Raw genomic sequence first — 27,310 nt, 5'->3', positions numbered from 1 at the left:
CCCGTCCAGTGCCCCAGGGGGCCTGGGGAAAGATTTTTCTCTGATTTTCCAACTGCCCTTCCTGGACCTGTAATTCCCAAGCTCCTCCCACCTTTGTGTAGGTTTAATTACAACACAAATTCCTTAATTCATAATTCTTATTATGGTTCTGCTTCCTTGACAAGAATCCTGACTGATACCACATACACATACACACTATATATATATACATATATATATTTATTAGATAGATAGATAGATAGATAGATAGATAGATAGATAGATAGATAGATATCACTTATAATGTGAGAAAGTTTTCTGATGGGAAAGTTGAATTTCAGTTTTCCTCATGGAGTCTTTTGTGCTATCAGCCCACTGACCCCAGGGCTGGGATGCTCGCCTGTCACATCCTGGCCCACTTGGGAATAAAACTAATCCTCTGAGTCCTTTCATCGTGACTCAGCTAGCTGAAAACACGACAAAATGCTAAATCCTAGGGGAAATAAGCAGAATGCTCCCAGAATCAAAACACGAAAATTTCCAGAAGAGGCTGGGATTCCACCAGAGCTAACTTGATTTTAGAGATTCTTGGATTCTGTCGCAGATCCTGGATTTGGTCGATGTCGTCTTTAAATCCCTTTCTCAAAAAATGTCTTCCTTAGACTTTTGAACCCATTGGAACCCCAACAGGAATAAAGCTGAAAAAAAGAGAGTAAATATTTCAACTTTGCCTGTCATGTGCTAGATCCTTAACTTGCAAACAGCATTTCACTTAATCCCCGCAGCATCCTGTGAGGTGGATTTTATTATTTGTGTTCTAAGAGGAGAAAATTGAGACTCGAAGGTGTTAAGTGAATCTCCCAAAGTCACACAGTTACCAGTAGCAAGAGGAGGACTCGAAGTAGTTCAATTTGATTATTAAACATGTGTTCATCCATATGACACGCTCTTTGAGATAAAGATTCACTTCGGCTATGTTCTCAATCAGCCACTGCTGCAGAAACAATCCTAAGATCTCAGTGGCTCACAGCAACAAACATCTATTTCTCGCTCACAAGTTGGCTGTAGACTTGCTTGTGGGTTGCCTGGGCTCAGCTGCGCTTGGATGGCCTCAGGCTTCAGGTCTGGTCAAGGTTTTCTGTATGTCTACATTCCGGCACTCAAGCTGAAGGAGCAGTCATTACTCAGGCCATGTTCTTATGGTGGATGGCAGGTGCTAAGAAGGATGAGCAGAAACTTACCATGTTGCTTAAAGCCTGAGCTCAGAACTGGCACACTGTCACTTCCACTGGTCCATAGCCAATTGTTTCCTAGTCAAGGAGTGGGAGGGACACAGCTTCCTTCCACAGTAGGGGAGAAAATGTGTGAATATTTGATGAACATTCCTCTCCGAAAGTCCTGACTCCCAAGTTCAGTTTCTCTTCTGAGATACACACTTGCATGCAAGGACTGCGATCTTTCCTTCTAGAAGAACCCTGTTCAACTGGCAACAGTGTGGCTGGGTCTTTAGATTAACCAAATAATATAAAAATGACCATTGTATTTATTGTCTTTGTTGGGTAATAATTCACCCCAAAACTTAGTGCCTTAAAAATGACAATAATTATTTATTTTCCTCATGAGTCTGTAATTTGGACAGGGCTCAGCTCTGCTCTATGCAGCATCAGCTGGAGTGGTTTAAAGGTTGGGGAGACTCAAGAGCAGGAGGCTGTAATCATCTGAAGACTCACTTCACTCACAAGTCTGGTTGACATTGGCTGTAGGCTGGGACCTCACCTGTTGTCCTCTCCCTGGGGCTTCTTGTTCATTTTCACAGTCTGGCAGCTGGATTTCAGGTGTGATTGTCCCAAGAGCCTAAATCTAAATTCCCAATGCCCAGAAAACACCCCAGATCAATTCAATAGAATCCCTGGGGTAAAATCTGGACGTCAGTATTTTTTTAAACTCTCCACGTGATTCCAGTGGCAGCCAAGAACAATTAATCTAGTTATAGCTAATGTTTGCGGAGAGCCTTGCGCTGGGCCCTTCAGAATGACTAGCTCCAGGAGGAAAGGGACAAGGGAGGCTTGTGTGAGAGTTGCAGAGGGTGTTTCTTTGGCAGACGCAGAATAACATCCTCAGGGATCTGGGAAGAGGCCAAGGGTTTTTCGCGAGAAAGGGGGTGACATAATTCACACTGATGTGCGCCAGTAGATAACAGGGGAGTGGCAGGCACGATGGCAGAGTAGAAGGAGCCAGAGCTCACTTCCTCTCATAAACACACCAAAATCCCAACTGACTACAGGGCAGCCATCGATAAAAAGACTAGAAGCTACCAGAAAAGAGCTTCTGTAACTAAAGCTGTAAAGAAGAAACCACAACAAGACAGGTAGGAGGCGTGAACTCACGATATAATCAAATCCCACACACCCTGGGTGGGTGACCCACACACTGGAGAGTAATTACATTGGAGAGGTTCTCCCACAGGAGTGAGAGTTCCGAGCCCCAAGTAGGCCGTCCAGCCGCGGGGGTCTGGCCCCAGGAAGAAGAGCATCTGGAATATTTGGCTTTGAAGGCCAGCGAGGTTTCATTGCGGGAGCTCCACAGGACTGGAGGAAATGGACATTTCACTTTTAAAATCTCATGCTTACTGGGATTAAAAGCAAAAGCAGTAATTTCATAGGAGCCTGGGCCAGAACTATCTGCTGGTCTTGGAGGGTGTACTAGGTAGGCAGGGGGTGGCTGTGGCTCACCCCAGGGACATGAACACAGTAGTGAACATACTGAGGAGCATTCATCTGCATGAACTCTCCTTCCTGGAGGCAGACATCTCACGTGGGTCATTAGCACCAAGACCTGGCCCCACCCAACAGCCTGTAGGATCCGGTGCTGGGATGCCTCAGGCCAAACAATGAACCGGGTGGGGACACATCCCCATACTGCAGGAGACAGGCTGCTTAAAGACTTCCTGAGCCCACAGCCACCTCTAGACATGTCCCTAGACATGGTCCTGCCCGCCAGAGAGCCAGGACCCAGCTCCACCCATTAGTGGGCAGGCACTGGCCGCTCCCACCAGGAAGCCTGCACAAGCCTCAAGATCAGCCTCACCCACCAGGGGGCGGGCACCGGAAGCAAGAAAACCAGGACCCCACAGCCTGCAGAGTGAGTCTGCAAACACAGGCCAGACTCTTGTCCTGGGGTCAGCTGGTCCCTGCCCCTTGGGTGGTAAGAGGGGAGTGCACTGCTGGGACACATAGAACACCATCTAGGAAGCAGGTCCTCAACAGTCACCAAACATGCCAGTTCCATGATCTTAGACCTCCCAGCCTCTAAAACTGTGAGAAATAAATTTTTGTTTTTCATAACTTACCCACAGTCTCTGATATTTTGTTATAACAGCCCAAAAAGATTAAGACAAGTTATAAAAAAATTTGCGCTTGGTTCCTAGCACTTTTATGGGTTTCCCTTTTTAGATTTAAGTCTGGTCCACCTAGGATTCATTTTGGTATAAGATAAAAGGTATAGCTCCAATTTTACCTTTTTTCAGGTGGACTCCCAATTTTCCAAATGCTATTCGTTAAATGATCCACTTTTTTTTTTACTTGAGACCACATCTTTATTACACAGTAAATTTCCGGGTATATGGGTCTATTATCTTGACTTTCTTCTGCAAATGTATTCTGAGGAATCTGTTTTAGTAATTTTAATTTTTTAATATATTTTAGTATTGGTTAGAGTTATTTTTTTTCTTTCCCTCATTATTCCTAGCAATTTTTCTTCACATGAGCTTTAAAATGAATTAATATAGTTCAAAAAAAAAGAGTTCCTACTAATGTTTCTATAACAATCATCTTAAATTTACAAATTAACCTGGGGAGATGTTTATGTTGCTGAGTTTTCCCATCTAAGATCATGGTTTGCCTTTCCATTTGCCCAAATCTTCTCTTCCCCTCTCAGAAGTATTGTGAAGTCTCGTTCATCTAGTTTTTTCACATTAGAAATTTGTCTCCTCCCTAACTTAAACAAGAATGCTCGCAGTGTTTTCCCATGAATCCTGACACTCATGTCTGGCTTGAGATTTATCTATCTTATCCTTTTGAAGATGTACCCAGCTATCCCTTCTTACTTAATATTAAGTAGCAGGTTGAACCCCGGTTTAAGATGCACACTTTCTATCCGGTTAAGAAAGAACTTTTCACATCTATGTACCAGAACTTTAGGTCTGGGAGTAAATAAACCTTAGTTCAACTTCAATGCCCATTTACCAGCTATGGGATCTTCATAGTCTCACTGAATTTCATGTAAGTCATTGATAAAGTGGGGGAAATAATTCTCTCATAGTATACTGAGTTTAATTAAGAATGAATCCTGGACGGAGGGAAATAGCTCAGTGGTAAAGCACATGCTTAGAATGCACGAGGTCTGGGGTTCAATCCCCAGTACCTTCATTAAAAAAAAGAAAAAAAAATTTTTTTAAGGATGAACCTAAACCAACACAGTGTCTGACATGGAAGAGATGCTCAATAATTGGTAATTCTTTTAATTCTCCTTAACAAAGTTGTCCTGACTTTTCTTCTTAATGTAATCATGATGAGAATTTTCCTTGCATCCAAAGTGTTAAGTCTTACTTGGTTAAAACATATAAATATTATTAACACATTTGATAAATGTTAATATAGTTAACAAAATAGAATTTTATTTATATGTTTGCAAAGTGGATTTTTAGATTGATCTTACCCATATAAGACTTGGGGATTTAAAACATGCTTGCATTGCAATATTTTTTCTATATTTTGGAACATGTACTGTATTCATGTCCGGGGGTAGGTTGGGAATTCTCAATCAAGGTGACAGCCATGGATTCTTTTTTTTTCTTTTTCTGTATATGTAGATTTTTATTGGTGTATAGTCAGTTTACAATGTTGTGTCAAGTTCTGGTGTACAGCACAATGCTTCAGTCATACATGAACACACATATATTTGTTTTCATAATCTTTTTCACCATAGGTTACTAAAAGATATTGAATATAGTTCCCTGTGCTATGCATCATGAACTTGTTGTTTATCTATTCTCTCTCTCTCTCTCTATATATATATATATAGTATATATAGTATATATATATATACATATATCAGTTAATATCTGCAAATCTCTAACTCCCAATATTTCCCCTCCCACCACCCCCATTTCCCCCTGGTAACCACAAGTTTGTTCTCTGAGAGTCTGTTGTTGTCTTTTTTTTTTTCAGATTCCACATATAAGTGATATCACACAGTATTAAAAAATTTTAATGGAGGTACTGGGGATTGAACTCAATGATCCAACTTCCCATGACCTTGTGCATGCTATGTACGTGCTCTACTGCTGAGCTAAACCTACCCCCTGATTCTTGAAATCTGGGCTTAGAATATGTTGCCCCTGCACTGTTTTTACTCAGCACAAGGGGGCAACATTGCAAAAGAAACCTGAGCCAGCCTTTTCTGTAGCTCATGAAATGTTATTCTGATTGGAGACCGAATTTAAACACTTTTGAAGTTTAGTTCTTGCCAGTTCAGCCTTTTTAGAGCTTATTTATAAACTAGTGGGTGTATAGAAAGAACATAGTAATCCTTCAGTAAATGGTATGAGTTTAGCACAGCTGACTTCCTCACCCACTTTATGTCTTCATTCACATGCTGTTCCTGACCACCCTATATGAAACTGCAGCCTCCCACTCCTGACCCACCTTACTGTGTTCTACTTCTTTTCCATACCATTTATTAAATCCAACATATTCGATAATTTACTTATTTATTACATTTATGATTTATTTGGTTCCCCCCAGACCTCTGTTACAATGTAAGTTCTATAGGGGCATTGTCTGTTTTGTTCAATGATATCCCACGTGCTTAGAACAGTGTCTGGCACAACGTAGATGCCCAATCAGTGTTTGTTGATTGAATGATTGATGGTGGTGATAGTGGTGATGGAGGTGGTGATGGGGGTGCTGATGTTGATAGTGGTGGTGGCATTTGCAGTGGTGGTGGCAGGGGGAGGTACTGGAAGTACTGAGGTGGTGGTGCTGGAGGGGGCAATGGTTGAGGTAGGGTGCAGTGGCAGTGAGGGAGGCAGTGACAGTGACTGAGATGGTGATGACTGTCATGATGTTTGCTGTGTTACGGTTGGTCAGGATCCCCTGTGAAGCTGGAATCTAAGCCCGAGGCTAGATGATTTCTAGAGGATTTGTCAGCATATGAGCACAAGCCCTGTTTCTAGGCTGAGGCAGGGAGGATTGTTCATACACCCCTGCACATGAAAGTCTATCTTCCCAGCCCTCCAGGAAAGGGTGCTATGCAAGGGAGTGGCGGAGAAGCCAGAAAGGCACACTTAGTTACTCCACTCATCACTCAGACTTTAAGGTTCTAAAAAAAAAAGGATTTCCTGACGTCACGTTTCAGGCTCTGAGGAGAAGAAAATATGCTGAAAATTACGGCAAGGCCCAAGAAGAAGGTTGCGGACAGGTCTGCAGGAGGCCTCAAGGCAAGAGGGTCAAGGAGGAGATGTTACCCCGCATCTAAACGTGTAAAGTGAGAAATCAGAACAGTTAAACGAATATGTCTGTCCTGCATTAACATATACACTCTCATAAAGGCCTGCGAGACTCCCAGGACTCCACATTAGATCATGGAGAAGCCCCCAGCTGCCCCTCCTTCCTCACCCGATCTCAGAGGGGCCTCAGCACAGGCACCTGGACACCCCAATCCCCACACCTGAGCTCTGTCCACATCCCAAAGCTGCCCCTTGGCCCCTATCCTACGTAGGGCTGTGCACAAGGGCCGTACAGTGCACCTGTGGGAACAGGCCCGAAAAGCAAGCTTAGGACATCTGAGGCGGGAATCCCAGAGTCCAGATACTGGGAGTGTATGTTGAAGGAACAGCGCAAGGTCTACTGGTTGCTTGGCCAGGTGGGCTCCCCCAACTCTGGGAGGGCCCTGGTGAGGGAAGGCCAAAGAGGAGCTTCCAAAGCCCAAGGCCTGGGGTCAGCGACCCTCTTCTCCTGGCTGCGGGAGCCACTGGGAACACTGCTGTTCTGTTTAGCTCACAGAGTGCATCTCTGTTCAAAGAAGCTCTGAAGAATGAAGTCATAGTGGGATCCAATACAGTGGGGTAAGTGCAGAAGAAAGGGCCTCTGGCATAAACTGACAGCCATCTCTAGCAGCTTGGAAAGTCACTTCCATGCATTGGCACCCCCTCTCCACTCTCCCAACGTCTCAAAGGGAAGGAATGCCTTTGAGATGAGCACAAAGGGAAGGAACGCTTGGTCTCAAAGGAGACCTCCTTTGACCTTGTAGAAGCCTGGCAGCCTCCTGCCTTGGCCCATTTTCTCCCCATAAATGTGGCCTCTGTTCGGGGTCCAGTTCCTTCTCTCGGTTGCTCTCTACCTCAGCCATCCCTTCATGTTCAGAGCTGAGCTCTTGCTCCTCACACAGCTGCATTTCTCTCCTGGACTTCAGGGCTAGATTTCCAGCCATGTCCACCACATCGTCTGAGACTTGCCTCTTATTCCCAAGGCATTCAGACAGCCCCACTCTCTCCCCCAGACAGCACGTCCTGCACCTGCTCCCCACCCAGAGTGATGGGTGCATCTGCTTGCCCCTCCTCACAGCCTCCAAACTTCTTTCAGATAGAAGGAGTGATCACACAACATTGTGTGCTAAGTGCATGTATTAAGTGCCACTGTAAATGTACTAAGGAAAGCTAGTAAGGGCCACAGAATTGTACAAATGGTTAGTTTTATGTTATGTCAATTTCATCTCCATAAAAATAAATAAATAAACCATTTTAAACTTCTGAGGCCTCCTTGCAGCCCAGAGTCACAAGAGCCAGTGGTGCCTCCCAAGTCAGCCAGCCCTTCCTTCCACTCAGTGCATGGCCTCCTACTGCGGGTCCCCATTGCTACCAAGAGGGCACGGAGGTGGATGCCTTGACCTTGTGCCAGAGCAGAGTTGGGGGTGGGGTGGGGTGGAGGGGCACGAATGTAAGTGAACCCTGTTTTGTGAATCACTCATAAAGCTTCCACAGCAAGCTCTTTTGACAACAGGCATCCATGCCAGAAAGGGTGCATCCTTCACAAAATGCATTCTGGAACTTCCCTTGCGACCTCCCAGCCTTGATGGCCCTAGTGAAAACTGTGTTTCCTCCAGTGACTGTAGATCTGCCTTTAAACCTTCATAGGTGGGCTATGCACCCTTTGCTTTAAACGGGCAGGATTCATGGAGTCTTGTGTCTTGGCTTGCATAACCTCCCTTTTCTCTTTGACTTTCTCAGCATCTCCGTCCCCAGAGATGGAGCAGCTGTAACAGATTTATTCTCGAGACATGGAGGAGTGAACCTGATGTCTTTCCATTGGGCCTTCTTATTCCTCCAGGTATACACCCCTGATTGAGGGAGGTCTTGAGGACGAGGCGCTCCTTGGGCGCGCCTTCAAAAGGCAACATGCATTTTGATTACATCACCCACTGAACTGACTTTCCCAGGACCACACCAGTGTTCATTGTTGTCGGGTCGTTCTTTCTGTCCTTCTTGGCCGGGCAAAGAGTTTCTCTCAGCTCTAGCTCCCTGAGATAAAGGTGGAATGAATGTCTTATCTCTGCCACTCCTCCCTTGCTACCCCTCTTGGGGACAGGCCCCCTATTAGGGACAATAGATTCACTTGACTGCTTGGAAAGTGCAAGAACTCTCTCTGCCTGTGCATTAATGCACACTGCTCTACCAGTTGGTCCTCTCCCTCACTGTGCTCAGAAGTTGCCCATCACAGGGTCAACTGCCTGAAGAATTATAATAAGAACACGTCTGTGTCCAAGGACCAAGTTCTGCTCTGGGAGACATGGCTTTCCCTTTGCCAAGTTCTGATCTCTGAAAATCAGTCCAATTGAACCAGCTGTGGCTAAGCCTAGACTCAGTTTTTCTTTAGTTCTGAGTAATGGTTGCCATAAGATCAGTGCTACCAGCCAAGGGCTTCTGAAACTTCGACTAGGGCAAAAGAATTACCCAGAAGGCTTATTAAAACAGGTTCTTGGTCCTTTGTGAGAGATGTGTTTTCTGATTTTTCAGTCCTCATTTTTAATTGTTTTTAATTTTCTAAATAAAGTAATTCAAAGACTCTAAATATTCAATGTGATAAAGTCAGTATTATTCCTCATTAAAAACAAACAAAAAAAAAAACCCAGATTCTTGGGCTCCACCCCTAGTGATTCTGATATAGTAGGTTTGGGGCAGGATTTGGCAATGTTCATTTCTAATAAGCTCCCGTGATATTGATGCAGTTTCCCATCTGCAAAATGAGGATAATAATAGTACCCATCTCCCAGAGTTGTTGTGATGACTAAATGGGTAAAGCCTTTACAATAGGGCCTGGTATTTAGCGTTATGTAAGAGTTTGCTTTTATTCATTCAATTTGAGCTCTGTGTCATGAAAAACAATTTGGCATCACTAATATGAGTTTAGATGGAGTTGGAAAACAGGAGGCTCTAAACCCAGGGTCCTGTAAGTCAAGGAACAAGCGATGGAACTATCTGCCCTAACCAAATGGAGGTGAGACTGCAGGGAAGCTAATCCTCTAGAATTATTGAGAGGGGAGAAGGATGACGGCTCAGTCCAAAGTTTGGGTTGGACAGAGGTGGAGAGTGGGGGATCCAAGGGAAAGGGAGGTCTTGAGTCTAAGTGGTGAAGAGGAGAGAGACACTAGATGGGTAATTCAGGATCATGGGGACAGGGAGGACTGGAGAGGCCACAGGCCTTCTGGGGCCCCGCAGGGCTTATGGGGGAAGAGATGGCCATCAGGAAGCTCTAAGGGTGAGAGCATATTTGGAGCTTAAGAAAGAGGTGAGGGCTGAAGGCTGAGCTTTGAGGAGAGGTCACTCAGGCAGGGGAGCAAAATCTCCAAGGTCCAGTGAGATTTCCAGAGGAGAGGGGCTTGCAAGTGCGGAGAGGAAAAGAGGAAACAAAACTGGAGGGAAGAAGGAGAGAGGAAAGCAGAGAAGGCCAAGAGCAGTTTCCAAGTTGGTAATGAACTCATTGGCTATGGCATCAAACCTGAGTTCAAACCCTGCTCTGCCATGAACTAGCTGTGTGACCTTGGGCAGGTTACTGAATCCCTCTGTGCCTCAATTCCTTAATCTGTAAACTGGTGAGGATAATAGGGCGTAATACACAGAGCAGTTAAGAGAATTAAATGAGATATCATCTATAAAGTCTCACTGATACAAGGCCTGGCACCAGGGCAGAGCCCAAGGACTGGTAACTGGTATCATTATGATTATTGTAAAATCTATGTTAAATGGACAGAAGAAGGAAGAGGAGCTTGGGAAAGAGGTGAATGGAATATAGCTGCCACTAAAAAAACAACAGACAAAAACATAAACAAAAACCAACCAAACAAATGAAAAAACCAAGTGAGAGTAGTGGAGTGGGAGGGAGGTAAGGCAGGGTGACCTTTAGGAAATCAGTGGACCCAGTGCCAAACAGTGCAGAGTCCTCTAGGGGGACAAGAGTGAGGATGGTACTTTGAGGTCTGGCAGTTAACATACCTCCAGTAATTTCTGAGAAAGCAATGTGATTTTAAAAATAAAGAATAAGTGGGAGAATGGAGGAGGGTATAGCTCAAGTGATAGAAGACATGCTTAGCACGCATGAGGTCCTGGGTTCAATCCCCAGTACTTCCTCCAAGAATAAATAAATAAGTAAACCTAATTACCTCCTCCCACCAAAAATAAATAAGTTAAATAATTAATTAAAAAAAATAAGTGGGACAGTGGGCTCGGCGATCCCGCCGGATCTGTCTCTTGCTTCAACAGTGTTTGGATGGAACAGACCCAGGGATGCCCCTTGGTCCAGCCTCCAACCACTCTTCAACACTTTTCCCAGTCACAGACTTCAGAACCAGCCACTCTGCTATCCTGATCCTCTGGGACCAGCCAACACCACTTTTTGAGCTTAACTCCTTATTACCAATCAACCATGAGCTTCCATATTCATCAAAATTATTCCAGTGAGGTGGAGGCCACCGTCAACGCCTGGTCAACAAGCATCTGTGGGCCTCCTACACTCACCGCTCTCTAGGCTTCTATGTCCACTTCGAGGATGTGGCTCTGGAGGGCGGGGGCCACTTCTCTCATGAAATGGCTGAAGAGAAGTACAAAGGGCGCCCAGGGTCTCTTGAAAATGCAAAAACCAGTGTGGCTGTGGTGCCCTCTTCCTGGATGTGCAGAAGCTGTCTCGAGATGAGTAGGGTAAAACCCAGGGCACTACAGAGGCCGCTGTGGTCCTGGAGAAGGACCCAAACCAGGACCTTTTGGTTCTGTACACCCTGGGTTCTGCCCGCACAGACCCTCACAGCTGTGACTTCCAGGAGAGCCATGTCCTAGATGAGGAGGTGAAACTCATCAAGAAGATGGGCGACCACCTGACTCACCTCTGCAGGCTAGCTGGTCCCCAGGCTGGGCCGGGCCAGTATCTCTTGGAAAAGCTCACCCTTGAACATGACTAGGAGCAACCCCACGGACTTTGCAGGGCCCCTCTGGTGTCAGGGCTTCTGCCTGAAGCCTCTCTCTGCAGTCATCAGGTAGCTTTTTAACCACCCTGGAGCCCTCTCCCAAGCCTTGGACTAAATGGATAAAGCTTTTTTGCAGCCAAACAAACAAACAAAAACGAGTAAGTGAGAAAGATAGTTGTTAAGGTAGTTTAGGGTCTTCTCTGGAGAGGGAGTGGGAGGGAATAAGCAAGTTTGAACAGCTGGCTGGAGAGTCTAGATTTTATATTTAAGCAATTGCACAACCTGAGAGGTATTTGAGTAGGAGACATCCTGATGCTGGTTTGGGATGATGTGTCTGGGTGGGGTGGAGGGGAGAGAGGGCTGAGGCATCAGTGGCCAGAGTGCCATAGCCACTTAGAATTTGATTGACAAGGGCCTAAAATGCCCATGTCAAGATTTCAACCACTCAGTCGCTCAGGAGACTGAGTAATTCAGCTTGACTTATGTTTCACCAGCACTGGACCCCGCCCACACCTCCAAAAAAAGCAATAGGGAGAAAAATATGCAAAGCCTCCAAATCATGTACAAATTGGAAGCAGCAGGGGAGAGACCAAGGAGAGGAGCTGGGAGGGGAATATGGCAGGACTGAGCCCGACCCAGGCAGGTGGAAGTTGCAGCTGTTGGAATTTTTCAGATGAAGTTTACCACGAACAACACTGGAAGACTCTGAGGATCTATAATTAGTAACTTTTGTTTGAGAACCTCTTCTGCTATATCAGCCACTGGAGGTTGCTGGCTGAGTGTTTAATCTCAGGAGATGACTTCACTGAACCAGACTGCCAAGTGTTATCATGATCCTTCAAATAATTACACAATGGCAATGAGAGCCAACCAGGGATGCCTCATAACCAGTCCTGTTCACTAGAAATACCTGGGGCTTTGGAGCTGGCCACGGAGTGATGAACACAATTCTGGGGGCTTCTAAGAAATTTTGTAGTGTTGCTTATCCATAATCGCGGAGCCAAAGCCATGCCTCTGTTTATGATTGCCAGAGTGGTCTCAACACATCTGTCTTGGGGCCGAGCGTTGGGCGCAGGTGGATCTCGGAAGAACTCGGTCGTGAGAATCTCCCGCGCACGTGACCAGATCTCCCACTCCTGCTTGGTGCTGCGCGGTCTCACGCTTAGTCCCTCCGAGGAGTCTCCCCCCCGCTGCCGCTATGCCCAAGAATAAAGGGAAAGGAGGTAAAAATAGACGCAGAGGTAAGAATGAGAATAAATCTGAAAAAAGAGAGCTGGTGTTCAAAGCAGATGGGCAAGAGTATGCTCAAGTAATCAAAATGTTGGGAAATGGACGATTAGAAGCGTTGTGTTTTGATGGTGTAAAGATGTTATGTCACATCAGAGGGAAATTGAGAAAAAAGGTTTGGGTAAATACCTCAGACATTATATTGGTTGGTCTGCGAGACTACCAGGATAATAAAGCTGATGTAATTTTAAAATACAATGCAGATGAGGCTAGAAGTCTGAAGGCATATGGCGAACTTACAGAACATGCTAACGTCAATGAAACTGATACATTTGGCCCTGGAGATGATGATGAAATCCAATTTGATGACATTGGAGATGAAGATGAAGACATTGATGACATCTAAATTGAACTCAACCAAATTTTACATTCCAGTTTCTCTGAGGATATTTGAACAATTTGGATTTTGGCTGCGGCCTATTAAAGAAGATTAAAATTTCATTAGCATGAGTGTAATTTGTTAAAGCAAACTGATTTGTTTCTAAGGTATTTCTTTAAAAACTGGTAATGCTGGATTCTCTTAAGTGAAACGTTAAGCCCACTTTGTTCTTTTGATGTAATGGAGCTTATGGGTAAAAGACCACATCTATTTTAAAAAAGAGGAAAAAAATGCAGTACTATTTTTCCCATTTTGACCACTTCCACTAAGTAAATGGATGTTTTGAATAAATCATTTGCCTTACAAAAAAAAAAAAGACATCTGTCCTGCGCTATGAATTCATCTACAAAACAGAAACAGACTCACAGACTTGGTAAACAATCTTATGGTTACAGGGGAAAGGGGGTGGGAGGGGATAAATTTGGGAGTTTGAGATTTACAAATGTTAGTCACTATATATAAAAATAGATTTAAAAAAAGTTTCTTTTGTATAGCGCAGGGAACAATGTTCAATATCTTGTAATAACCTTTAATAGAAAAAGATATGAAAACAAATATATGGATGTATATGCATGACTGAGACATTGTGTTGTACACTAGAGACTGACACATTGTAACTGACTGTCAATAAAAAAAATAAAATTAAATAAAAGACATCTGTCCTGAATTAGACAACTTCAGATGCCCCTCCCCACATTTCCAACTCCTCTCTAACTCAGTTGTGGGAGGTAGTCAAACCAGGTGGTGCTGGGGCTGGGAGTGTTGTTCAAGATACAGCTTATGGGACTCATTTTTGGCACCATTCTTATTCACCATAGTACTAGATCTAACCACTAAAGAAAGAAAAAAAAATGATAGACAATAAGGGAAAAGAAGATCAACATGCAAAAATCATTGTATTTCTATATACTAACAACAAATAATTGGGAATTGAAATTTAAAAATGCTCCAAATGCTCATTTACAACTGCTCCAAAGAAAAGTCTTGGTTATAAATCTAACGAAAACATGTATAGCGTATACATAGAGAAAATTATAGAATCTGATGAAAGAAGTCAGAGATCTAAATACTTGCAAAACATACTAGGTTCATGAATTGAAAGACTCGATAAAGCTGTCAGTTCCATTGATTCATCCATAAGTCTACCACAGTCTTCAACTCCAGCAACTTTTTTAATAGATATAGGCAAACTTATTCTAAAATTTATATGGAAAGAGAAAAGCTCTAAAATAGCCAAAATAATTTTGAGAAAGAAGCTATAATAATAAAGACTGGTGGGGAGGTAGACACATTGATCAATGGAAGAGAATAGACAACACAGAAATAAATCCACACAAATATGCCTAATTAATTTTTCACAAAGTAGCAAAAGCAATCCAGTGGAGGATTCATTTTCAATAAATGGTGCTGAAGGAATTGAATACCCATTGGCAAAAAAAATAAGCCTCCATTCAAACTTTACACCTTTATAAAAATTAATTCAAATATATGTATATCTTCTAGAAAAATCTTTGGGACCTGGGACAAGACAAAAAACAAAAACAAAAAAACCTTGAACTTGACACCAAAATCATAAACCATAAAAGGAAAAAATGGTAAATCAAATCTCATAAAAATGTAAAACTTGGTCTGTAAAAGTTCCTGCGAAAAGGATGAAAAGAGAGAAAAATATTTACAAACTACATATCTGACAAAGAACTAATATCTAGAATACATGAAGAATTCTCAAAAACCTATGATAAAAAAGCAAACAATCAAATTAGAAAATGGGCAAAAGATATTAACAAACATTTAGTGAAGAAGATATAGATAGCAAGGAAGGACCTGAAAAGATACTCAACGTTACACAGTGTTAGAGGAATTCAAATTAAAACGACAATAAGCTGTCACTATATACCTATCAGAAAGGCTAAAATGAAAAATAGTAATAACACTAAATATTAGTGAGGATGCAGGGAAACTGAATCACTTGCACACTGTTGGTGAGACTGTTAAACGGTACAGTTACTCTAGGAAATAGTTTGGAACTTCCTTTCAAAACTGAAAAATGGGATTACTGTATGACCAGCAGTTGTGCTGTGAGGCATATAACCCAGAGAAATAAAAATGTATTTTCCCAGAGAAACTTACACACAAGTATTTGTAGCAGTTTTATTTGTATTTATTGTCCAGAAACTGCCCAGATGCTTTCAAAGGGTGAATGGTTAAACAAACTTTAATACATACACTATGGAATACTACTCAGTAATAAAAAGGAATTAATTGTAATATATATATATAATAAATATAATAACAAAAACTTGGATGAACCTCAAGAAAATTATGCTGAATAAAGAAAGCCAATATCAAAAATATATATACTGTGTGATCCCATTTATATAGTATTTGTGAAATAACATAATTATAGAAATGGAGAACAGATTAGTGGTTGCCAAGGGTTGGAGATGAGAATTAGGGACTGTGTGGGTGTGGCTATAAAAAGGTAGCATGAGAGAGTTTTGAAGTGATGGTACAATCGAGTATCTTGAGGCTACACGTGTGATCAAATTACTTAAGAGCTATATGCAAACACAGTCTAAGGAGTGCCTATATGACTGATGAAATCTGAATATATTCTGTGATTGGTACGTCTAATTTCCTGGCTTTGATATTGTTACTATAACTATGTAAGTTGTTAAGTTTGGAAGCTGAGTAAAGGCTGCATGGAATCACCCTGTAAATTTCTTTGAACTTTCCAGTGAATTTATAGTTATTTCAAAATAAAAGAGTTTAGAAAAAAAAAGAAAAAACTTCAGATAGGACTTCTGGTCTACTTCTTGGATATACTGATTTAAACAATTCTAATCAAAGCTTGGAAAATTTGACAATTTAGAGAAATATTACTGTCTGGGCTTTTCAGAGTCTTAGATCTTAGAGATCCAATATACTATTTCAGTTGTTCTCAAAATGTATCTTTTGCATACATCAGCATCACCTAGGTACTTGGTAGAAATGCAAATTTTCATTCCCCACTCCAGACCTACCAAGTCAGAAATTCAACATGGGCCCAGCAATCCTGATTATAAAACCCCTCCGGAGGGGAGGATAGAGCTCAGTGACAGAGCATGTGCTTAGCATGCACAAGGTCCTTGGTTCGATCCCCAGTACCACTATTAAAAATAAATAAGCCCAATCCGCCCCCTCCAATAAATACATAAATAAAAAGAAATTGCCTCTTTAAAAATCCCTCCGAGGGGTGCTGATGTGCACTCAAGTCTGAAAACCACCATTCCACTGGGTACTCCATAAATGCCAACGATCATGATGACACATTTTATATTTGAATCACCTTTTTTCCTAGTGGAGACCCTCTGGTAAAACCACAGTCCAAGCCACCCAATCAGTGTCCTCTTTTCCAAGCTGCCTGTGCTCCCACCCACACATTCTCCATATGTAGGCTTTCAACAGGGGAGAAAGAAATCTTTCAAAAGCCACCATCCTAGGTTGCTGAAACACACAAGCTTCTACTAAAGACATAATTTTCCATAAATCCAAACTGTAAAGGGAATGCTTGTTCCCATTAGGCCTGGCTTAATGAGCATACTTGGAGCTGCCTAAAGCCTTTATCCTCCAAGCAGAAGTGATGCTGCAAGAAGTGGAATTACATATAAATCAGCAGTGCCTTAAGCACTTTACAAAAGAAGCCCCTAATGTAAATCACATTATGTATAAATAATGACATCAGTATCTCCCTCATCTAGTCTTTACCTCTAGGACTAGGAGGATCAAAGCCATATGATAGGTGCAGCTTCAAAGGCCTATCCCGGGTCTGGGAATGGGTGTGCTCCAACAGGCCTCTACATCCTCAGTTTCCTAATTTCACAGCCATTAGCGGCTCTAACGTGGCCATTAGAGCCTTTCTGCCTATGATATCTTTTTTTTAAAATAAAATTAATGGCACAAATTCCAATAGTGGCTTCAGCAGAGAAAACCCCCTTTGCAGTGCAATGTAGCCCAGTGTTGTTTGACTTTCCTGCATCATTGGAAATGCCCTAATGGAACACTTTAATGAATAAAACTGACTTTCAACAAATTTTTGCTTTGGGTAAGTTTAATGTAGCAAGACAGCCCTAGAAATAACTGGAGACTATGGGAGAGGTGACAGGACAAGGACTGGAAATCAGGGAGCTGGGGGTAAGGGAGAGGTGGCAGTCCCATCTCAGGGTCTGGTGGGACTCCATTATGCAGCGACAGGGAGGGGAGAGTGTGAGGCCTGAGGGTAGGGTTACCCATCTGATGGGCTAGATCGGTACTGGAGTTGTGGACCACGGCAGGGACCAAACGACTACAAAAGTGTGGTCCAAGGTTAGACTGGCAGGGAGATGGACACCCCCCCCGCCCACTTAGGGAGTATCCAGCTGAACAGCATGCCGAAGTCTGGGCCAGTGTCAGTTAGCATCTCTGAGGTGGGTCCAGCTGCTCATGGGTAGGGCTCCTGGCCCAAGAGGAAGGCAGATAGCGCTGGACAGGCCCCTGCTCTGAGTTAGGGGGAGGGGGAAAGTGAGAAGCAGGCCTCAAAATGTGCTAGAGCCCACAGTGGAGATGATAGGAGAGGAGAGGCCTTTGAGTCACACTTACCCACCATTCAAACCTCTATCAGGATGGGGCATCATTCTTGGAAAAACTGCAGCTCAGGGAATGCTTTGGTACCTTGTCCCTGTCCAGACTAATGAGAAGGAACTCACCAATGACCACTTCTGAGAAGGAGGAGTAAGGGATGTGCAAAGGTGATTTAGGAAATTCCTGCTCCCGTAGATTGTTCTGGAACCTGGAATAGGAAATTTAGAAGGGTCGATTTGGAGCAAGAAGACAGCAGCAAGGGAGGTAAGCGTGGAATGACATGAGCACCACTAAAGGCACTGTGTCCTATCATTTTAGATCAATGTTCTCAGCTCTGGCTGCACGTCGGAGTCACCTAGGGAGCACATAAAATTTCTAGTGCGTGGGCTTTGTGCCACACAATTACTGCAGAATCTCTAGGTACGGGGCCTAGCCATTGGTAATTTGTAAAGCTCCCCTAGGGTTCTGATATGGAGCTATTGTTCTGTTCTAGACTCTTGCCACTTAAAAGTGTTATTCCCCAGAACCACAGCACTATCACCCTCTGGGAACTTGAGAGAAATGCCAGGCCCTGCCCTAGGCCTGCTGAAGAGAATCTGCCTTTGGATGAAATCCCCTATGCACACTGCAGTTTGAGAAGCAAGGTCCTGAGCAACACCCCGCCATGCATGGCAGACAGCAGGAAGGACGCAGTAGAAGTCCTCACTAGGTGCTGGGGGTGTTACCGCTTATAGGGGGAATTGACATCCAGTAGGCTCTTGGGTTACCAGGGAAACCTACCAGCAGAAGGGCATGTTCCCCCATAGCCTCTTTGATAAGCTAGCAGGGTGGAGCAGTTCACTAGCTGGGGCGGTGTGGGAGGTGGCAGGTTGGCAGAGTGGGAGGGGGTGGGGATGCCACCCCAGCCCTGTTAACCTAAAGGCCAGACATAGACCCTCCAGATTCCCCTTCTTTGCCTCATAAGGGATTGACCGAGCTGTTTGCCTCCACTCATCAGTACGAACAAAATGCTTATGAACCAAACTTTGGTTAAGATTCTCTCCTTCCTTCAGGTCCCCAAACTTTGGCCCACTCTCAGCCTGAGACAGGAAACAGCCCGTCCTCAACAGCCCCTCCTGAGAACAGACTGTGGCCTCAGGGTAAAATACCCTCTGGTGTACTATCTGATGGTCTCCCTCTCCTTCACCCCAAGTCCCTCCCCCTGGTTCTTTCTACTCTTCTCCTTATTAAAGATCACCCCTCTTTGCCCAGCCATGGAGGTGGGCAGTTTTTATGGTCAAAGGATTTCCCCTCTGCCCTACTCCCTTTTCCTTGCAAAAGTGCCTTCTCTTCCCTTCGATAATCCTTTCAAATAAAGCCTCATTTTATAGAGAGTAGATGTGTTTTCCCATTTGACAGAGGAATGGGGAGAGTTTGGAGGGAGCTATTTTGAACAAGTCACCCTGAGGGCAGCATCACAAGGCTGTGTCTGGGGAGGGTGAGAGGGTGCAGGACGGGAAGCAGGGCCCTAAGGATCAGCTGGGGAGGATGACGTTTTGCCCAGGGCCAGCAGGAAAGAACAGGACTGAGGATCCAGGGGGTCATGAGAGTGTGAGAGGTCTGTCGTCCCAGACTCAGGCCTGGATGCCATTTTAAATACTCCACCTCTTCCTCCCGGCTTTTCACTTCCCATCTTGGGAACCTGATGTGAACACGCCCAACAATGGCCAAATAATGTATGGAGCCAGCTGGCACTCTCTAGAGTCATTAAACCCCTACCCCTGCGCTCTCTGTGTCCCTGGAGCCATTGACACCTTAACCCCACTCCCCTACTGCAGGACCCTCCGCACACCTGCATTTCTGCAGGATAAAAACATCTCTTGATTTGTGTTTGCCCTAACAAAACCCATCGCCCCACCAGATAGCCTGGCTCACAATACCATAGGCAGACAGGACTCACATCCTGCCCTTGTCAGAGTTGCAAATCTTTTTTTTTAAAGAAATTATACGATTTTTTATTTTTTGAATACAAGTTTAATTTTAGATGGTAAGGACTGATAGATGAGATAATTAGCCTCATCCCATTGCTACCCCCAAGTTTCGATTGGTGATATTATTTTCATTTTGTCTAGTTTTATTATGTTTGCACTATTCCCAGTCACCATAATTCGGGGGCCAGGTGTTTTGAACAAATCTCCCCTTCTTCCTTCAGGCCTTTTTGAAGCAAAGTGCCTAGAGGCAATGCCTCCCACCCAGACTTCATTCACTCTCCTTGGATCCTCCAGGCGGGCAAATGGTGATCTCATTGATGTCCAGCTGCAAACTGTCATTCCTTGTCCTGAGCTTTTAAATACTATTCTTTCCTCTCAGACTAACCAGGTCCTATCTGTTCTTTGAAGGCTATTTTAAGTTCCACATCCCTAGGATGTCTTTTCTGCCCACTCCATTTCACATCTTAATTTTTACCTTTTCTCTAAAGCCCTCCTAAATTTCCTGTCTGTATCATTCATTTTTTAAATTTTTTTTAAAAATTTTATTTATTTATTTTTAACATTTTTTATTGAGTTATACTCACTTTACAATGTTGTGTCAAATTCCAGTGTAGAGCACAATTTTTCAGTTATACATGAACATACATATATTCATTGTCACATTTTTTTCCACTGTGAGCTACCACAAGATCTTGTATATATTTCCCTGTGCTATACAGCATAATCTTGTTTATCTATTATGCATTTTGAAGTCTCAGTCTGTCCCTTCCCACCCTCCACCCCCTTGGCAACCACAAGTTTGTATTCTATGTCTGTGAGTTTGTTTCTGTTATTTATTTATTTATTTGTTTATTTATTTATTTATTTAGATTCCACATATGAGCGATCTCATATGGTATTTTTCTTTCTCTTTCTGGCTTACTTCACTTAGAATGACATTCTCCAGGAATGTCCGAGTTGCTGTAAACGGCATTGTGTTGTCGGTTTTTATGGCTGAATAGTATTCCATTGTACAAATTTACCACATCTTCTCCATCCAGTCATCTGTTTGATGGATATTTAGGCTGTTTCCATGTCCTGGCCACTGTAAATAGGGCTGCTATGAACATCGGGGTGCAGGTGTCATTTTGCAGTAGGGTTCCTTCTCCCTAAAGTGGGTCTCTTGTATGCAGCAGATTGAAGGTTCTCGCTTTATTATCCAGTCTGCCATTCTATGTCTTTTGACTGGATCATTTAGTCCATTAACAGTAATTAATGATAGATGTGTGTTAATTGCCATTTTGAACTTATTTTTGTAGTTGATTTGGTATTTCCTCTTTGTTCCTTTCTTCTTCCTTTTGTGGCTTGGTAATTTTCCTTTGTATTATCTTGGATTTTATTTAGTTTTTGTGACTCATTTGAAAGATTTCGGCTTGTGGTTACCCTTTTTTGTACGTCTATTAACCCATGACTGTAACTGTTTGTATTAAACAGATAGCAATATAATCTCAAACCCATCCTATGGAGAACAAAAAATTTTAAAAAGAAAAAAAAATTACTCTGTATTTCCTTGCTTCCCTCTCCCACTCTTAAGGATTTAGATGTCTTCTTTCACAATTTTGTGTTTATTCTATTTGTAATTCATGATAGTTATCACCTTTCCAGTTATGAGTTTCTCATTTTTGTAGCATCCTGCTTCTTTTCTATTTAGAGTAGACCTGTCAATATTTCTTTTAGCATGGGTTTAGTGCTGCTAAACTCTTTTAGTTTTTGCTTCTCTTTAAAATTCTTTGTCTCTCCTTCTATTCTAAAGGATAGCATTGCTGGATAGAGTATCCTAGGCTGCATCTTTTTCTCATTCAGGACTTTGAATGTATCTTGCCACTCCCTTCTGGCCTATAGTGTTTGTGTAGAGAAATCAGCTGAGAGCCTTATGGGGGCTCCCTTGTAACTCACTCTTTGTTTTTCTCTTTCTGCCTTTAGGATCATTTCTTTACCCTTGACTCTGGTCATCTTGATTATATGTCTTGGTGTGGGTCTGGGTTCTTCCTGTTTGGGACCCTCTGAGCCTCCTGTACTTGGATATCTGATTCCTTTAGGTTTGGGAAGTTTTCAGTAATGATGTCTTCAAATGCCTTTTCAATCCCCTTTGTTCTTTCTTCCCCTTCTGGAACCCCTATTATGCATAGATTGGCACACTTTATATTATCCCATAGGTCTTTTATATTGTTTTCATTGTTTTTTATTTGTTTCTCTCTCAGCTGTTCTGATTGGGTGCTTTCTGTTGTCCTGTCTTCTGGATCAATTGTACACCTGCTTTGTACAGCCTTTAGATCAGCTCTTATCACAGCAAATGAGTTTACCAATTCTACTTGGCTCTTCTTTATAGCTTCTATTTCATTTTTGACATATTTTATATCTCTAAACACTATCTCTTTTAGTCCCATCAGTACTTTGATCACTCCTTTTTTGAAATCTTGATCTAGTAGGCCATCAATGTCTATTTCATTGATCATTCTCTCAGGAGATTTCTCTTGCTCTTTTAATTAAGAGTGGTTCCTCTGCTTCTTCATATTGCTCGTATCTCTCTGGCACTGTGGCTTAATGAGTATCAGTTATCTATTGCGGTCCTTAAGGAGTTTATTTATTTATCTATCTAAAGCATATGCAGGAATAAAACTTAAAAAAAAAGAGAATTTTAAAAGAATGGAGAAAAAAAGGTTTGAAAATAGTGTATAATCAAAAATCGAAGAGCAAGTTGAAGCAGAATAGCAATCGAGTTGAGACGTATTTTAAAAACCTTTAAAAAAGGAGAAAAAATCAGAAACCAATATTTGAAACCTGTGTATAATCAATAACAGGAGATTAAAACCTAGAGAAATGAAAATGGAATGAGGTGGATTTTAAAAAATAATAAAAATAAAAATATTTTTTAAAAAATTTTAAAGGGATTAAAACTGGAGACATATACAATTGTTTAAAAAGTAAAATTTTAAAAGGTAATAGAAAATAGAACAGATTTTTTAAAAGGATAAAACAAGAGAGAATTTTAAAAGAAGGGAGGAAAAAAGGTTTGAAAACAGTGTATAATCAATAATAGAAGAGCAAGTTGAAACAGAATAGCAATCGGGTTGAGACGTATATTAAAAACCTTTAAAAAAGGAGAAAAAATCAAAAAACAATATTTGAAACCTGTGTATAATCAGTAACAGGAGATCAAAACTAAGAAAATTAAAAATGAAATGAGGTGGATTTAAAAAAATAATAATAAAAAGATTTTAAAAGAAAAATTTTTAAGGGATTAAAACTGTCGACATATACAATTATTTAAAAAGTAAAAATTAAAAAGATATTAGAAAATAGCACAAATATAAAAAAGATTTAAAAAATACAAAGGATGTGTTCTCCTGAAGACTGTGCTCTCTTAATGATTTTATCGAGAAGTCTTTCTGTCTTCGCCCTGTTTTGCAAACTCAGCTTGCTGTTTCCAGGCACCCTCCGTTGGCGCCTTTGTCTGTGCTGCTCCTAGTGCCTGTAGGCAAGCAGATTGCGCCCCCTCCCAACATTGCGATCAGGTGTTGTTCTTCTTTGCAGTGGGCAGGCGGGTCACTCCCTCTCCCAATGCCACAGTCAAATGTTGTGCTCAGACAAGTTAGGCGGGCAGATCGTGCACCGCGGTCAGGTGCTGCATTCCTGCCAGGAAGGCAGGTGGCCGCCCGCCCTCTCCCAGCACCAGTAACTCCGCTGCTCTGTGCAGCTGCCTGCTCCACGTAGGGTTGGCACTCCATAGGCGGGCTCCGGGAAGACTGAGGAACAGCCCCACCCCTGCTCCACGCCAAATCTCAGCTCCTTGCTTGTCTTGGCAGTGCGCGTTCTCTAAGGTACTAGGGCAGAAAGATCTTATCTGCCTTGGGTTGTAAATAAATCTCAGTCCAGGAGGTTGTGGAGCCTCAGGTGTGGAGGTTGTGGAGCCTCAGGTGTGGATTCAGATCTCGGCCCCGCCCCTGCCCAGGCGCTGAGCACAGGAGGAGATGGCAGCTGTGGCTGCGGCCCACCTCTCTTCTCATGAGAAGCTCTAGTAATGGCCCCGTGGGTCTGAGGAGGCAAAGGCTACGGCACCCCTCCCCTCAGGGCACACCAGCAGTGTTGCTTTGCTCTTTTTTTTGTAATTTATGGGGGGCCCAGGTTGTTCTGCTCTGTGTCCCCTCCCAGCCACAGTGCACAGTACCCTGCAGTCCCCCAGGGGCTGCCTCAGTGCAGCCGCCCCAGTCCTCCGCCCAGCTCGGGTGGCCTGTCCTTTCCCCGGGCTGCCGGCCTGCGTCTCAGGCTGGGTGTCGCAGGGACCCCTTATGCCCATTTAACTTAGTTCTGTCAGTCAAGGGCTGCTCCGTACTGATCTGAGCCTCGGAGGCTCCCCCTCCGTCCTGCTGACCTCTCCATTGGAGAGGGGGCCGTTTTGTGAATGAGCCCCAGTCCTCCTTTGCCTCTCTCTCCCCGTGGGACAGTCCCGCACTGGTTTGCTTTTTCTTCTTTCTTTACCCTTTGCTCCTACCGGATTCATGGCATCTTTGTCTTTTGAAGAGGGCAATGTTCGTTGGAGTTCAGCAGGTGCTCTTGTTGGCTGGGTGGGTCCATGGATGTGAATTTTGGTCTATTTGTGGGAGAGGGTGAGCTACCAGCATCCTTCTACTCTGCCATCTTCGTCCCGCCTAAATCTTATTATTCAGAATAGCCCATGACAGATCTGACAACCAATCAGGTGCCTGTGCATGGACTGATCCTGCAGCCCCCTTCTCCTTGTATGCACAGCCCCTCACCCCAGTAACAGAACCTGCACAGCCACCCCAGCGCTCACACAGGGCCCTCTGGTCTATGTGGCCCGCTCTTGTCTGTAGCAGCGTGACTATTAAACTTTTCCTTATTCTTAAACTTTCCTTAGCCTCTGGTATATTTTTTTTACCAAACCATGTCACCAGCTTCCACGTTGTGTCCCACAGCATAATGGAGACTGTCGTCTGCTCCTACCTCTTCTCATCACTGCAGACTTTCCTCTAGCCATTAACCCCTCACCCTCCTATACCCTAAATTTCTCCCCATAAACCTGCTTCTTCCCAGCGTTCAAACATCTTCCTCATCTTACACAATGTCAGGGTGGGAAAACAGGAAAGGGAGACTGGGATGAATAGAGAACACAAGGGAGAAGTAGGGGAAGAAGCAGGGTTCTCCTCTTCTCCCCTTCTCTCTTCTCCCTGCTCATTCACTCATTCAATAATTTTTGGGAGGGACTGAAGATGCAGAGAGTTGATTTATCCACCTCAGTGCTTAGGACATGCGCTGGTTCATACAAGGTCTCTCATTTCATTTTTCCTTCTTATCCCTGACAATGTATATTTTTGTCCACATTATTGATGTTTTTAATTGGGTTTCCTAGAAGCAGAGCTTAATACCGAGATTCTTGTCCAGTGGTTTATTAAGTAGGGGCTCTCAAGAGATGCAAATGCACACTCTCCAGTCCCTTTGGGTTTCTCTTTTAGTGTTCTTGGAAGGTCATAATGTGTCCTGTGGGGCCAGAAGGGAACTGCTAGACCCCAATTCTTTTTTTTTCTTTTTCCCATTTTAAAATTTATTTATGTATTCATTTTACAATATCTTATTTTTTAAATTGAACTATAGTTGATGTACAATAGGATATGTTACAGGTATATGATATAGTGCTTCAAAAATTTTTAAAGGTCCCACTCCATTTACAGTTATTATAAAATTTTGGCTGTATTCCCTATGTTGTACAATACACCCTTGTGGCTTATTTCATACCTGATAGTTTGTACCTCTTAATCGTCCACCTCCATCTTGCCCCTCCCTTTTCCCTCTTCCCACTGGTAACCACTAGTTCCTTCTCTACATCTGTGAGTCTGTTTCTTTTCTGTTATATTCACTAGTTTGTTGTATTTTTTTAGATTCCACATGTAAGTGATAGCTTACAGTATTTGTCTTTCTCTGACTTATTTCACTTAGCATAATGCCCTCCAATTCCATCCATGCTGGACACCAGAGTCTAAGATAACACTCAAAGTCAACTTTACTTCAATTAAAAACCAAACAGCCAACCAACCCATTTAAAATATGGGCAGAAGACCTGAACAGACATTTTTCCAAAAGAGGAAATGCAGATGGCCCACAGGAACATGAAAAGTTGCTCAACATCACCGATACCAGGCAAATGCAAATCCAAATCATAATGAGACACCATCTCACACCTGTCAGAATGGCCATCATCAAAAAGAACACAAATAACAAATGCTGGCAAGGATGTGGAGAAAAGCGAGCCCTTGTACACTGTTGGTGAGAATGTAAACTCGTGCGCCCACATGGAAGACGATATGGAGGTTTCTCAAAAACCTAAAAATAGAACCACCATATGCTAGTCCCCAATTCTTTAATGAAATTTCAGCCTCTCCTAAAGAAGGAGAAAGGGACATTAGGTCCACAGCCTCCTTTGCCCTGGAGCCAACCAGTGTGCCCTGTGTCTTCTACAACACAATACTTCCTTAGTCGCTATCTAGGGCACTGGGTAAAGCTGTGTTTCAAATCCTGGCCCCCTGGGCTTATGGCCTTTGAGAGACATAAATATGTTGCCATGGTGATGCTGTAACTGATTAACTTACAAATCCTCCTGGAGCAAAGCTGCTTTAACAGGGTGAGACTGCAGGAGGGGAACAGAGGAAATTCCACGCCCTCTCAGGACAAAGTGGGGGCCAGTGGGTCTGAGACGAGATGGGGAGGTGGAGCGGCCACCGCTCCCTCCTATCTCAGGCCGACATTTCTTGGGGCTCTGGGCTTCCTGAGTCAATCTTGCCTCTAGAAACAGAGCCTCTAGTCCCAAAGCTTGTCACTGAAAGATATCTTGTGTCACTCTTTTATCCAGTGCTTCGCCAGTCATCATATACAGCCTGCATCTCTCTGCATAATTAATGAGCTAATCCTCACAGTCGTCCCCACCCCACTGCCAAGCTGTTCTTAGCTGGAAGATCCTCCAGGGAAACGGGTTAACAGTGCTCTGCCGAAAAAGATTCAGTGTCAAGCATGTGATTTCTCAAAGGAAGAGAGGAAGCAAATACTGCTGCTGCAAAACTAATCAGAGAAACCAAGAAGAAATCTGGTCCTCAGTTTTAAGTAGACAAGATGGGAAAGTTATGTAATTCTCACAAATAAACCCGTCCCTTCTAATCCAAAACAGACTTTCAGAAATCTAGGTGGGCGCTCAGATTAGCCCTGCTGTCTGTCATTTCTCTCAGATTAGTAGAGTCAGTCAGCTGAGATTAAGGTACATTTAAGAAATCCAGAAGGGCTGGGTGTGTAGTCCTGCAGGCACCTCCTGTATCCTCACTATTCAAATTACGGTCCTTGGACCAGTGGCATCAGCATCACCTGAAAGCTTATTAGAGTCTATTTTGTGAACAGGGTTTAGAGTAAATAGACTCTTAGGCTCCACCTCAACCCTACTGCACCAGAATTTGTATTTGTAGGGGAGGAAAAAATTATTTTCTCCACCCTCTTAGACTCTATGACTGAGGCCCTGGAAATTAAACTGACAAAAGACAAA

General features: G+C 43.2%; 1 protein-coding gene and 1 pseudogene across 1 annotated transcript; both read left to right on the top strand.

The window, feature by feature from the left end:
• Positions 1-10,958: 10,958 nt before the first annotated feature.
• LOC107033812 (ferritin light chain pseudogene) lies at positions 10,959-11,487 on the top strand (annotated as a pseudogene).
• A 922-nt stretch (positions 11,488-12,409) lies between these two features.
• On the top strand, positions 12,410-13,227 carry LOC102545723 (eukaryotic translation initiation factor 1A, Y-chromosomal-like). Its single transcript, XM_015241789.3, has one exon. It carries the CDS (start codon positions 12,692-12,694, stop codon positions 13,124-13,126), a length of 435 nt encoding a protein of 144 aa, XP_015097275.1. The 5' UTR covers positions 12,410-12,691; the 3' UTR covers positions 13,127-13,227.
• The last annotated feature ends 14,083 nt before the right edge of the window (positions 13,228-27,310 follow it).

Source organism: Vicugna pacos, chromosome 19 (assembly GCF_048564905.1).
Source record: "Vicugna pacos chromosome 19, VicPac4, whole genome shotgun sequence".
Taxonomy (NCBI): domain Eukaryota; kingdom Metazoa; phylum Chordata; class Mammalia; order Artiodactyla; family Camelidae; genus Vicugna; species Vicugna pacos.
Note: the sequence above shows the minus strand (reverse complement) of the source record. Positions and strands in the feature narration are given on the sequence as shown.